Below are 14,067 nucleotides of genomic sequence, written 5' to 3'. Positions count from 1 at the left end.
TTTCGGTAAGAAATGAATAGAACAAATACAAGTATTGTTTATTAATTTTGTCTGCGTGTTTACGTCGAGAAACCCACTGTCATTGTACCAAGAACTATTTTTGGAAAACGGTGATATATTATATCTGGAACCTTTCTTCCCCAATTCGGACATTGAGCAACACCACATTTATTATAATTTTTATTCATTTTTGTCTCAATAATTATCCATTATTTATAAATTTCATGCATCTACACCGTTCATAGTATTCTCTACAATGTGATCGTTTCGTGTTCTCTTCCACGTGGAGTCACGTCGCGCAAGAATTCTGGGTATTTTTTCTCTCGATTGTAGAAAATGTGCTACCTGCAATCCTTTATATACATTGATGATATCTTGCCTTCGGACAAAACAGATTGATTAACGTGAATTTACGTTTTCTCGGCTTAGTACAGCGTCTCTATGAGACTAGACCCACTGTTTAACCTTCATTTACGGCATTTTGAAACAATGCAGTTAGACATGAACTTTGTGGTGTTTTTGCTTGAATTGGCCCACAATGAAATATTTTTGCTTAACAATTAAAAAAAGTCATTCCTGAACTTTTGGCGGTCCCTTTGACTCAAAAGAGCCATCAGAGCACAAATATCAATTTTCCAAAATGTACAGCATAGCCTATGAAGAAATTCTTATGAACATTTTTCTGTATTTCTTTAATAAATTATAGCATTGTAAAGGAGCTTTTGACCTTTATTAGCACTTGAAAATAAATTTGGACATTTACAGACTATAGCCTAAGTACCAACAGCAATACTGTCGAACTTAATATGTACATCAATATTAATTTCGACTATATATCGATCCTACGAGAATTACGTCGATATCGTACAAGTAAATTTAATTTGCTGCTGGACATTCCCACTTGTTCCCCCTGTCGCTTGCTCCCACACGTCATTTTGATTCCTAACAAAGAATGCGGCATATATTTCATGTTATACTTAAAAATTGACTGGAATATTTTATACTGAGTAGTGCTCGGTATTTGCTTTTTTGTAAGGGATTTTCTGAGAAATATGTATCCATACCCCAACAGATATGCTTTTCTTAGGCCTAAATTATTCTTGTTTCCTACCATTCTTCACAATAAGTTGACAATGTATGGTGCACCGCAACACTTCTTCAGATTACAATAATTTTCAAATGTATTAATAATTCTCTCAATTTATCAGATGGATCCAACGGTACCAACGCGTCGCGAAATTAACGGCAAATCTCATTCATACCTCTGGATCCATCCGATGACTAGAAAAAAGCCTATAATAAAATATGGAAGAAGAGTACCCTATTCCACCCTCTATCACATGCATCAATTTACGACTAAATAATATGAATATTTACTTTAATTTACAAGAAACCCCTCACGTTCAGATTATTTCCAAATAGGCCTATACATTGTATGTGATAAAAATATGGAGAGAAATGACTCCTTATCCCTTCCTACATGCGCCAGTGCTTACATCTGAGTCAGATTCAAAGAAGTTTCAAACACAATTCGTGGAGAAGAGTACTCGAAATTCTTCCTTAAAAATCTAAAAAAGAAAGTAAAAACAGTAATACAATGTTACTTTTCAGTCCGGACAGTACTTCCGAGTAAAAGAAAAGACTGGCCCTCTCGCACACAACACTCAAAGGATTCCGAAACTTAACAATGAATACATGACTACCAAGCATGTTGATAAAAATAAAATAAAAATATCCTAACAAAATATCCAAAAATAAAAATATCCAAACTATTAAATTAAGAGTCTCCATCCCGGTGAAATTAAAATACCGCTAATTTTACAGTAATTATGTGATATCTTCAAATAGATAGAAGATAATTGAAATATGGAACAAGAGCGCCCTAGACAATATTATTTTGCGTGAGGTACCGTTATCATAAGTCACCTAGCGGATTTCCGTTTTCAGATGTTTAGAAACGCGAAAATAAATGCCGATTTTCAAAATGGCTCGAAATCGAAAGCAGATAAGTAAGTCGTGATAACGGTTTGTCATGTAAAATAATATTTTCTAGGGCGCTCTTGTTCCACATTTCGATTATCTTTTATCTATTTGGAGATATCACATAATTACTGTAAAGTTAGCGGTATTTTAATTTCGCCGGGATGAAGACTCTTAAGTTAGCGGGTCTCTCAAACACTGGATAGTGAAAACAGTGACTTAGCTCTTTTGACGACCTGAAACAAAATGGCTTATGTATCTTTTGTCTATATCATCTTCCCAGCTGTTAGTCAATTTGCAAAACAGCGAAAATTGTTTCCAAGGAGTACCGTTCGAGCACAACGTACGAGTCCTTTCCCATAATGATTTCTTTGTGGTACCAATAGTAAATAAAGAGTTAACGTAGATTCGAGTTATTACTAAAGTTTGTATGCGAGGTAAGTAATCAAACCGAGAATCAAACTCAGGACCAAAAGCACAAAAAGCACGCGCATTAGCTATTCGACCTTAAGAATGCGCTAGAGAAAAGCATAGACAAGGCAAAATATATAATAAACTCTGTTAAAGGCAGTAAAATCGATCACAGGAAGTTTCTCTATTGCCCGGGAGTTGTCAGTCGCAAGAGGATGTATGCTTCCATCAAATGGCGCGATAAGCAACTTCTAGTATTCTTCAATTATACGCCTTTCTTTCAATAGTAAACAAAAATGAAATGAAATGAAATCTGTGAGTTTTACGTCCCACGGTTATGCCGGGTAGGCTAAAGGAGACGGTGATAATGAGTAATGAATGAAATGGTGGAATGAAGAAAGTGGGAGGAAACGGGAGAACCCCGAGAAAACTCACGCACACGGTGTTTGTCCACCACAAAGTTCACTTGGCGGGGGCTGGGATCGAACCCGAGACCCCAAGCACCAGAGGTGAACGCTCTACCATTGAGCCACCGCGGCCCCCTCAATAGTAAACAAATAAACTATGGATATACTCCGTTAATGTTACCGTTACCAGTGATGACATTATCAAATTGGTTCTATTAACAAACTAATAGCTTCAACTATCTATTAAAAATAAATAAATAAATAGTAAACAATAAAATATCGTTATCGTGTAGAATAATAGAAACAAACGTATTAATCTTATGAAGACCACTACCATGATTCTAATGAACTACATTCAAAACGCATATACCTTATTTTCCAACTTAATCGTTAAATAAAAACATACATACACAAAATATTTATCTTGTGCTTAATATGATTAGGAATTCTTGGTTACTCCATTAACTATAAACTGAAGGATATAATAAGTCAGTTCTTCATTTGCAACATCGCAAGTTGACGTTTTACTAAAGAACTGTTCCTTTTCAATTTTGTTTAGTAGTGATAGTTAAACAGCGCAACAAGCGTACTATCTCAATCATATTAGAGAGTATATTCTATGCTTTTCCAAACTCTAGTTATTTATTTGCATTCAGTTCTCTGATTGGTGGCTTTATTTGACTTTTATGTCCCTATTCAATACAGACTAATATAAGATGATACTTTCCGCTTAAAGTGGTATCCGATTCTGATTTTGTATTCGAGGCAAGTGCTCGGACTGATAACCGAACCCAGGACCTTATGCACAGGTAGCATATACGATAGCCGCTTGCTCAGGATGGGGTCTGTTTGCTTTTAATGAAGAAAAATGAAATTGTTCAAGTTTAAACTCACACAATCATAGTCGTACGTCTTGCAAATAAAATTAGAAAAATAAACACACTGCTGAACAAGACTGCTCTTATTAAATAAATACACATTTACACGTAACGCCCGATCTTCTAGTCAAGATCCTCATCAGACGTACACTGAGTGATACAAAAAACACTACAAGTATATATACACAATCCATTCTCTATCTGATCGCTGTTTGAACGAGCTAATGAGAGAGCAGATAGGGAATGGTTTGTGTATATATACTTGAATAGTTTCTTGTATCACTCAGTGTGCACTACGTCTGATGGGGATCTTGGCTAAAAGATCGAAACGTCACGTATAAATGTGTTTTTATTAAACAAGTGCAATCTTGTTCAGCAGTGGGTTTATTTTTCTGTTCCAGTTTAATGTCCCGCGATTATGCTCTTTAGGCTAAGGAAGACAATTATGAAGGGAAGTGAATGATAGGAGAACTGTTGGAATGAAATTGTGGAAAGAAACGGGAGTACCCACAGAAAACTCACGGACACGATGTTGTCCACCACCAACATACTTTTCCAGAGACTGAACCACGGACCATGCACACCAGAGGTAAGTGGTCTACCAATGAGCTCCCCCTGTGTTTAAAATGAAGACCAACAAAGTATGCTATATTCCAATAAAAGTCCGAGGAATGAAGTCGAAAAAATCAAATAAACCTATCGGTTAATTTATTTTTTGTCCGGGAAAAGGCAACATCTCGAAGCCGTTTCGCTACTCTTCTACGATAGCATGCGATTTCCGGTCCGTGTGTACGCGCCGGTACGATAAAACTGACCAGTGCCTTCACTAAATGCTCTGAATGGGCCCTGGACTTCAAGCTGATACATCACATTCCATTAGATGTGCAGTAAATGAAACTGAGAACATTGACGAATACATATGCAATGAATACAGCCACAATTACAAACGACTAATCAGTATTAAAGTGAAGTGTAGTGTAGTGTAATTTAGTGCAAGTGTAGTGTAAGCAGTGATTATTAACCGCACAGGGGAAACCGAAATACAGGAGAGGGATATGCACAGGTGAAAATCATACTGGATTTCTCTGCATCTTCTTGGTTATATCCAACTGTATAAGGTATTTATATCAACGAAGTCAGACTGGAATCAGAGCTCAATAGTGCAGATAAATAATAAATTCTTGTTAAGAAATAGGATGAAAAGTATATAGAGTAGGCTAGGAGATATATAAATCAAATTATTAATTAAATATGCTTGATCTAAATTAGTTAGAAATTAATTAGCTAGTTAGCTAGTTATTACTATTGGCCTTCTTTTGGTTAATTGTTCTTTTGTTGTTGTATTTTACTTGTTTCTTTCTTTTCATAGTGGTGTTCTGTGATTTCGCCCTTCTCCACCTCGTCCTTATCTGTTTTTCATTCCTTTCTCATTTTTCATATATCAAAGTAAACAAAGAATGATGAAAAGAGTGAAGAAAATAAATTTGTGATGATGGTAGCTCGTTTCGGTGTAAAGTCTTTAGGTGCCGAAATTTAAAGAGGCACGACTGAACAATTGAAAAATAGGTACTATATACTGGTGTTATGCTAATTGGTTACAACGTGTCTTTCTTGGTTGAATGTTACTATTGAGAAACTCCAATATTTTGAGCGTGTTACAACAAATATAAATGGACACAATACAAATTTTAATTGTGTTTTCTATTTAGTAGCTAGGTTGCGTGGTTTTCTACTTAAGGGAAACGGTTACTTTTAATGCATTATTATTATTATTATTATTATTATTATTATTATTATTATTATTATTATTATTATTATTATTATTATTATTATTATTATTATTATTATTATTATTGAAGTTTTTACACTAGTGTATTATAATGTTTACTAAAGAGAAAGATGGATATTCGGTTGAAAGGGCATAGTAGCATTTTCAGGCCAGCCACCCTGAATGAGGTTTATTTTCATTCGCACCAGGCTAACGCCGGGACGGTGTCTAACATACAGGTGCCATGCTGCTTTCTCCTTTCCCCATTTCTTTCCTTCATTTCCCTTTCTCCGGATAATGTGCTCGCCAAGAGACAAACTTCTTCATACATGACGGGCTTACGGATATGATTCTGGTAATTTCCAGAAATATGAATAAATAGACAATAAATAAATAAATCAAATCAGTGGAAAGGACGCTTCCATGACCTCCCTGTTGCGAGTATAGTCAGATTTACCATCAAACTTTCATCTGATACATCTAACCCGACAATACTTGAACATCATGTTTTTCACGTTGTTTATCGTCCTCGTACTGGAAGAAGTACCTAACTCCATCCGTATTTTTTTCTTTTCTTTCTTTCTTTCTCCTTCTTTTCCTTTTTTGAGTTACACATACTTGAACGCCTACGATTATAATGCGTTTCTTTATTTGGGAACGAATCAACATTGAAGTACGCAAAGTTGTATTGGAGGTAGAAATATAGGATCAAACGATCTTCCGTATCCTTTCCGAAATATTCAAGTTTGCATAGAGTGAAACAGCAGTTTGAAATTATTTCACAAGATTGTATTTTTGGTTTTAAGACTTATATGTGGCACTGTCCCCATCTAAGTACTTTACCCATCCATGTCGGTCCTGGCGTCCCCCACAGGGGATATAAAATATAACCATATTATTATTTTTTACAACTTTAAAATCAGACTGACAACATTGAAAACTGTATACAGGGGATGATCATAAATGGATCATCCCTAGAAAACAGTTTTCAATGTTGCCAGTCCGATTTTAAAGTTGTAAACAAATAATATTTCATGTTCCCTGTGGGGGACGCTGGGACTGACATGGATATTGAGCACGTCAGGAGAATGGACTTGATGTCTTAAACTTAAAGAGCTTTTGCGTAATGTGAATTTTAAGTTGGTGGATGGATACTAGATTATGCAATCTTGTTATTAATATTGGATGCTAAACATTATTTTCATAATAATAAGTAGTTCATTTTGATGTATTGGCCATACAAGTATTTTGAAGTATACTAACACTACAACTTTTTGAAACCATAAGAACTCTTAGTATACTGTTTTATGAATTTTGCTACAATAACCATTTCTGATAGAACCGTTATTTACTCCAATAATTTCCAGAAAGGCTAGGAGTTGTTATTGAGTTAGCTACAATAAAGTAGTGCTGTCATATTAAAACTTTACAGATATTACAGATATACATTAGGTCCAAATTATATATCTGCATTTAATCATAAATTACCTATTCTATATTTTTCATATTTCTAGGTATATATAGGAATAGAACGCCCACTATCTATCACACTACATTTAGACGCTACCTAACGTCTGCAAAAAAAAAAAAAAAAAAAAAAAAAGCATTTTAACACATCAATATTCTTAAATATTGCATGACTACAACAACTTTTTAGCACTTTCACCAGACACCAGGAGTAAGATATTACTGGAAAAATTTTATCTTTAAATAATCTACTTTCACGACTTTCGAAACTTTCTTCACATTCGGCATTTTATCTTTTTAGAGCATCTTTCTCGATCCCAAGGTTGTTATATTTTCTACGGTGTTCCCCATTCCAGAGAGACGATAATCTACTGGAGAAATCCGACAACGCTCTTAAAATAGGATTGGAGAATGTTCTGAATTGTACCCTCAGTGAAGAAGCATGGCTACAAGCATCATTACCAGCCAGAAGCGGAGGTCTTGGAATCCGTCGCGCCACAAATTTGGCTATCCCGTCTTTTCTAACCTCTTTCTATAGTTCAAGACAACTGATCGGAATCCTCCTACAGAAGTAGGACGAAGAAGTCAGCAACTCCGATAAGCTCCTGAAAGTCGAAATAATCAGTCGGTCTGGGACGAGCCCATCCTGAATTACCGTTTAGCTTCATTATTACAGTCTTCTAATAACACTGAAGACAGGCTTCTTTCCGTAGTGTCTCCTAAAAACGGAGCATGGCTTCAAGCAATACCATCACCTTCTTTCGGCCTACACCTAGACAATGAAAGCTTCCGAGGATCCATCGCCCTTCGACTAGGAGCAAATATATGCGAGCCACACCACTGTCAAAGTTGCAGAGCTTTCGTAGATAAAAGAGGTATACACGGTCTATCATGCAAAAGTAGTGCCGGAAGACATTCACGCCATTCGAACGTGAATGATATTACTTTAAGAGCCTTAACATCTGCAGGGGTGCCAGCAGTGAGAGAACCAATTGGTTGCAGCCGTTCAGACGGAAAAAGGCTGGATGGTATGATATTAGTGCCATGGGAGCAAGGAAAGGCGTTGATTTAGGATTTCACTTGTTCAGACGCTTATACCCCCTCCAATCTACAATTTACATAAACAAAAGCAGGATTTATCGCTACACGAAGAGCAAAAGAAAAAATAAATAAATATAATAATCTCCAAGATAAGTACTGGTTTGTAGCAATAGCAATTGAATCTAGTGGTTCCTGGGATCAAGAAGGTGCTAACTTTAATAACGAAATCGTCAAACGTATATATGTCAAATCAGGAGACATTCGAGCTAAATCTTTTCTAATTCAAAGCATTAGCATGACCATTCAACGAAGGAACGTAGCCGCTGTTATGGGTACGTTATCCAGCGGTAAGGAGTTAGAAGAGATTTTTCTTTTATAATTTTTGACTTCGTCTAATATGCTAACAGTGTTGAAATTTTGAAAAGAAAGTTAACGATATATAGTATACATTTGCGCTCCAAATATCCTGAGAATCAAAACGTTAGCCAATTCAATTGAACCTTGGTATGTTAACCTTGATGAAAACCAATTCTGGTTTTCCAATTCTCAGCAGGGGCGCAGCAGATCGAAAATGAAATGAAATGAAATTTTTGAGTTTTACGTCCCACGGTTATGCCAGTTAGGCTAAAGGAGACGGTGATGATGAGGAGATGAACGCAGCAGATCGAATGTAGATATGAACTTGGAGAGGAAAGTACCAAGACTTTGGAAATATGGAAGGCAGAGGACATTCCGGGAAAAATGGAGTTGATATCAACAGTTTAACTGTTGTTGAAAGCACTTTGATAATGATATTGTCATTGTTCTCTTTAATTTTTAACAATATTGAGTTTTCGTTGTTAACAATTTCCAACTGTTAGTTGAAAACTTGTATATTGTATTATTCTTTTCCTTTGTATGTATTTTTATATATTCAATTGCGGCATAACAGTAAATATAATGTAATATTACATAAATATTTCGTTCATCATTGCTAAATATTCATCCAATCAATTACTTGAAATATTCATACATATTTGTGTGTAAGCATTTCCTGTTAAACAACTTGCAAAACATTTTACATATTCAATTTTGGCATAACAGTAAATATTGTAATGCAATGTTACATAAATATTTGTTAAACATTGTTTTATATCCATTTATTTAATTACTTGCATAAAATATTTATACTCCAAAAAGAAAAAAAAATTAGCAGTTATTTCCAACTGGCTTGTGCATGACATAGAAGCATTCTTTACGAGCAGGTCTGAATAGTAGGGAATAAAATATGGAATAAAGTAGCTGAAAGGATGGAATATAGTAGGTGGAATGAAATAAAAATGTGTTGGCAGTGTACGATGAACTACGAATGCACAAGTAGTGTGTATGTGTTTCACAAAAAAAAAAGATCAACTATATGTTGTGTCCTTATCACCACTGTCTTCCATCAACGCTTGGTTTTTTGTATCCTCCTTGTTATGTCTTCATGATTTACTGAGCACGTGAGCAGTATACTATCACATCACATAGCATTCAATTGAAAATGATTGGTATGGATAAGTGCATATCATATTTGATAACAACAACTACTTCTAAATTGTAAAGCAGTTTCTGCTTACTGACATTACCAACTCTCAACAATGGACATATTTTTTTGTAAAACATCCCTGCTGTTCTCGTGGTAAGCGCTTGTGTCTTGATGTGCGTTGTGGATTCGGTTCCCCGTGGGAGAGGCTTCAAATAAATTTGAATCATTTGCGGTGGTTAGGATTTCCATGTGAACTGTAGGTCCACGACAGATATAGCTTAAATGCTGAAAATTGACGGTAAACTCCTATCAACCAATAGTGTATGTGAATATTATTGGTACCGTTACGTTTTATTGTCTCGTTGTTCTCATTCCATTAAGTCTTTCATTAATCCTCACTGGACATTATTATCCGTAATTTTAATCTATATCTGAGATGAAATATTTCAGTTTAACGTCTCCACAACTATGCACTTTATACTAAGGGAGACGATGATGAAAGCAAGTAAAGGATGATGGAGCAATTGACGAAGTGAGAATGTTGGTGAGAACAGGAATACCCCGAGAAAGCCAACATATATGTTGATCATTATAAACTTATTTAGCTGAGAATCGAACCAGGGATACTATGCACCAGAAGTAAGCATTCTACCACTGAGCCATCGTGCAACCTATTTTCAATCTAGGAGACATAACAACGGAGACAAGTGAAGGTAACAAGTTCGTTCTAATGTTATTTTCTTAAATATGATGTTTTCTTTCTTAACCCTGCAAATACACTGCGGTGTTTAGAGATCCCAATCATTTTTCTAATATGTACTATGAGTTAACTTTAACATAGTGATGAATGGAGATGTAACGTAAATTCAGTCCTCAGCCTTAGTTTTTGGAAAGTGTTCATATTCATATTTTACATGGATTAAATCTTTTGAAATGCATTCTACTATGTTGTGAGCGGTGATATCATCATCATCATTATAATGCCATTATTGGCAGATTAAAGTCACTCTGATCGTCTAGGACTAGTGTCCAATTTACCGTATCTATCACTATTATTTCTACCAACTTGACTACTGGAGGAGTGCTGCATTCTTTGTTTGGCTACTCCATTTAGACCAATTAGGTAGAAGTGGCCCTTCTGGTAGTGAACTTCTGCTGACGCAACACTAAATTTCACTCTATTTCGCAACTCTCTCCATCCGACAAATAGGTATCTTCGTAAAATTGGTGTTTATCAGATTTCCGAGGCGATGTAATACAAGTAAATAAGGTTACGAACACTCTTTATAGTATAGTTTGTTTGAAATTTAGCACAAATAATAGGCCTGCTTTAAGATCCTCTACGATAGAAATTCGTATGAATATTCTAAAAAAACGATACATTTTATTACCTTCCCACATTAATACATTTTTCAGGCACACAATTTTATTAATTACTTCCAAAATCTCTGTTAAATTATCTAAGAACTCCAGAGTTTTACAGATCCTGTTGTGTGAATTTACAGAGTAAAATTAAAATATTTTTATTTATATTCTTCACTAAAATATACACTTAGACATGACAAAATTTTACAGCTTTTAAGTTGAATCAATAACCAATTGAATGGGTGAATAGAAAGACAGTAATAGTCAAAACCCGGCCATTATCGTTTCTTATCCAAACCAGTGCTGAATCCATAGATCTGTATGCTGAGCAGTGTTGCCAACAGTGTAGAACCTTTCCCCACCAGTGCACAGATTCAAAACCACTAGAATACCACTAGTAAAGTTATAAAACCACCAGAAATAGCACTAAATGAAATATTTTGCTCCTTTCGGTTTCCATTATCTAATTATAAAAGATGTAGACAAGGAGTTTACTTACCTAAAAGTTCAGAAGTAGATCGAACGATGCTGAGTCATCTTCGTCTTCTTTGAATTCCTCCATTGTGTTAGAAGAGGCGGTTGAAGTGGAAGGAGTATTTCTCTCAGACAAATATGCTGTAGATGTACCAATTCTCTGAAGAACATCTTTGGGAAGTTCGTAGTCGTGGCAGCATTTATTTTTTCTACGGAGTCCAGCACGAATAGTTAAAATTGAGTTTACCATTTCCTGGCCCATTCTGTTTCTAGTTTTCGTTTTTACGAGATTCATTTGGCTAAAAATTCGTTCTACTTCTGCATTTGACCAAGGAAGCACTAATCGAGACATTGCAAACTCCGCCAATTCCTTAAATGGATTATCAGAATTAGCATCTGAATAGCTGAGTACCTCACACCAGAAACCTACAGTATCATTAGTGTGTTGCCATTTAACAAGAGTTAGATTTTGCCACTGGAAAACGATATTCGTAATCGTATCTGAATTTAAGCCAGACATTTCAAGAAGAGGCACCAAAGATTCCTTGTTCACACGAAGTGCATTTGAAACTGACAGAAGAGAAACTTTCTTGAGGACTTCAATGTTGTCCGGAAGTCTTTGTTGTAGTTGCTTTATTACAACACACAAAAAATGAATGCACCTTTCCCGCAATTTCTTTTCGTGTTCCTCTTTTAAGTGTGATTTTTGAAGATCATTTATCTTTTTCTCAAATGCATACCCTAAATACGGTGAGGGATCTAAATGTTTCTCGAAGTCTACGCTTATGAAGTTACTCTCTACACAGTATGTTGGAAGAACAACTTTTCTTATCAAGGACTGAATAAGTGTCACAAGATCGTTAAGAAGCTTACAGGGATCTGCACTGTTAGACTGGAAATTCTGGTTTACTCTTTGCAGTTCCATAAGGATAGGTTTAAGAAAAAGTAGATACGCTAAATTGGTCTCATCGGAGTACATAGCGTACAGCATTTCGGCTGTGTAACATTTTTCTTTCAGTCTGGTGATATCGAAATGAGATTTAAGTTCATACCACTGACTAGTTATTCTTGTAACTGCGGTTTCTATTGACAACCATCTCGTATCACAAGCACGAGGAATTTTTAAGGGATCATCACCGTCGTTCAATGTTCTGTAAACATCACGATACATCTGTTGACGTGATGCAGATCGAGAAAACCAAATATACGTTTCACTGATTAGAAAATCTAAATTTCTTGGTAGACACTCTCTTGTTGCGGTAGATGCCGCTAGTTGAATGGAGTGACAAACACATTTAACATGAATTAGGTGTGGAACGCTCTCTTTTAAAATTTGGTATACCCCATTGTTGATTCCTACCATTACACTTGCATTATCTGTGCCAATACCCTGTAGTTTGTTTAAATCTAAAGTGAATTCACTAAGTGTTTGTTTTAAAGTTGTCACAATCCCGTGGGCATCAAAACGCGAGAGTTCAGCTAATTTCAGAAATGTAGAAACTACGTTGTTACACTCTTTACTGTAATAAATAATAGCTATACCAAGAAGTTTCGTAATGCTAATATCCGTAGATTCATCAATAAGAAGACTGAACATACCTTCACCTATGTCCTGTTTCAAATCATTTACAAAATGAGACCTTAGTACGTTTTTTTATAATAGCACTACATTTAGTACGATGCATATGTAAGTCTTTCGCAGCACTGCTATCTTTGAACTTCGATTTACACAAATCAGTTAGATGATCACACGCAAGTATTGCACAATGTGCTGAAACGAACAAAGCAAGAGATCCTTCTGCATTATTAACATCTAAATTTGGCAGCACTGGCTTAAAATTTAATTTGGTTTGAACTTCACGAGGCGAAGTACAAGTTGCAGATTTGTGTTTTTTGGTTTCACAATGACTTACGAGATCGGCATAATGTGCTCGTAAACTGCTTCGACAGTATTTACAAAACGCCCTTGAAGTATCACTTTCATCACGAACAAGCCACCCAACAAACTTCGAATCGGTAAGCCACTCCTCTCGAAATTTCTGAGTATATTGACACTTAACTTTTCCCATTATATACTTAGTATTTACAAAACAGTTCAAAATCAACACTGCAGAAGTGCAGACCAACAATGACCTTGAAAGTTGCAAGGCGTTAGGGGTTGCGAGGTGTTTTACTCTCTTCTTATCGGAATAGTCAGCTTCGTTCCAGAGTTGCCAAGTATACGAGTATAAAATTGTTGAACTCGTTTTGTTTTGGTACAGACGTATTATCAAACACACCACCCTTGCTGACTTTCTATCAAATTTTCTTTTTTTTTTTAACATGATGAGGACCAAAAATACAGAAAATCAACCAGATTTACCACCACAAAATTTTCACGAACCACTAGGTTTTACCACTAGCCACCAGATGGAAAATTTGCCCACTAAACAGGTGCTCGAAACCACCAGATTTGGTGGGAAAACCACTAAATTGGCAACGCTGATGCTGAGCCTGAAAATAATACGAGACGAGGTCATTTGACCTTAAAACAGTCAGGTCGTTCTCTACGATAGGCGCAAGAATTGTATTATCCTGGAGTTAGACCGTTGTTCATTCACTTTTCACGTTCGATTATTGCACATCTTATAGCTTAGACACGTGGCAGCTAAAACTAACTTGTAGATTTACAGTGATTCGGGACTGATAAAATCTTATTACTTTCATTGCTGTTACGTTATTTATGAATCAATTGACTGCTGGGAGTAACAATGGGTAGTATAAGTTATT

General features: G+C 35.7%; 1 protein-coding gene across 1 annotated transcript; it reads right to left on the bottom strand.

Moving 5' to 3' along the window:
• Window positions 1-11,323: 11,323 nt before the first annotated feature.
• Window positions 11,324-12,895, bottom strand: LOC145692464 (uncharacterized). Its single transcript, XM_081767772.1, has one exon. It carries the CDS (start codon window positions 12,893-12,895, stop codon window positions 11,324-11,326), a length of 1,572 nt encoding a protein of 523 aa, XP_081623898.1.
• Window positions 12,896-14,067: the final 1,172 nt, after the last annotated feature.

This window comes from Thermobia domestica, chromosome 8, assembly GCF_964235325.1.
Source record: "Thermobia domestica chromosome 8, izTheDome1.hap1.1, whole genome shotgun sequence".
In the NCBI taxonomy this organism is placed as follows: domain Eukaryota; kingdom Metazoa; phylum Arthropoda; class Insecta; order Zygentoma; family Lepismatidae; genus Thermobia; species Thermobia domestica.
The sequence above is the reverse complement of the archived record's forward strand: the minus strand, read 5'-3'. Positions and strand labels throughout refer to the sequence as shown.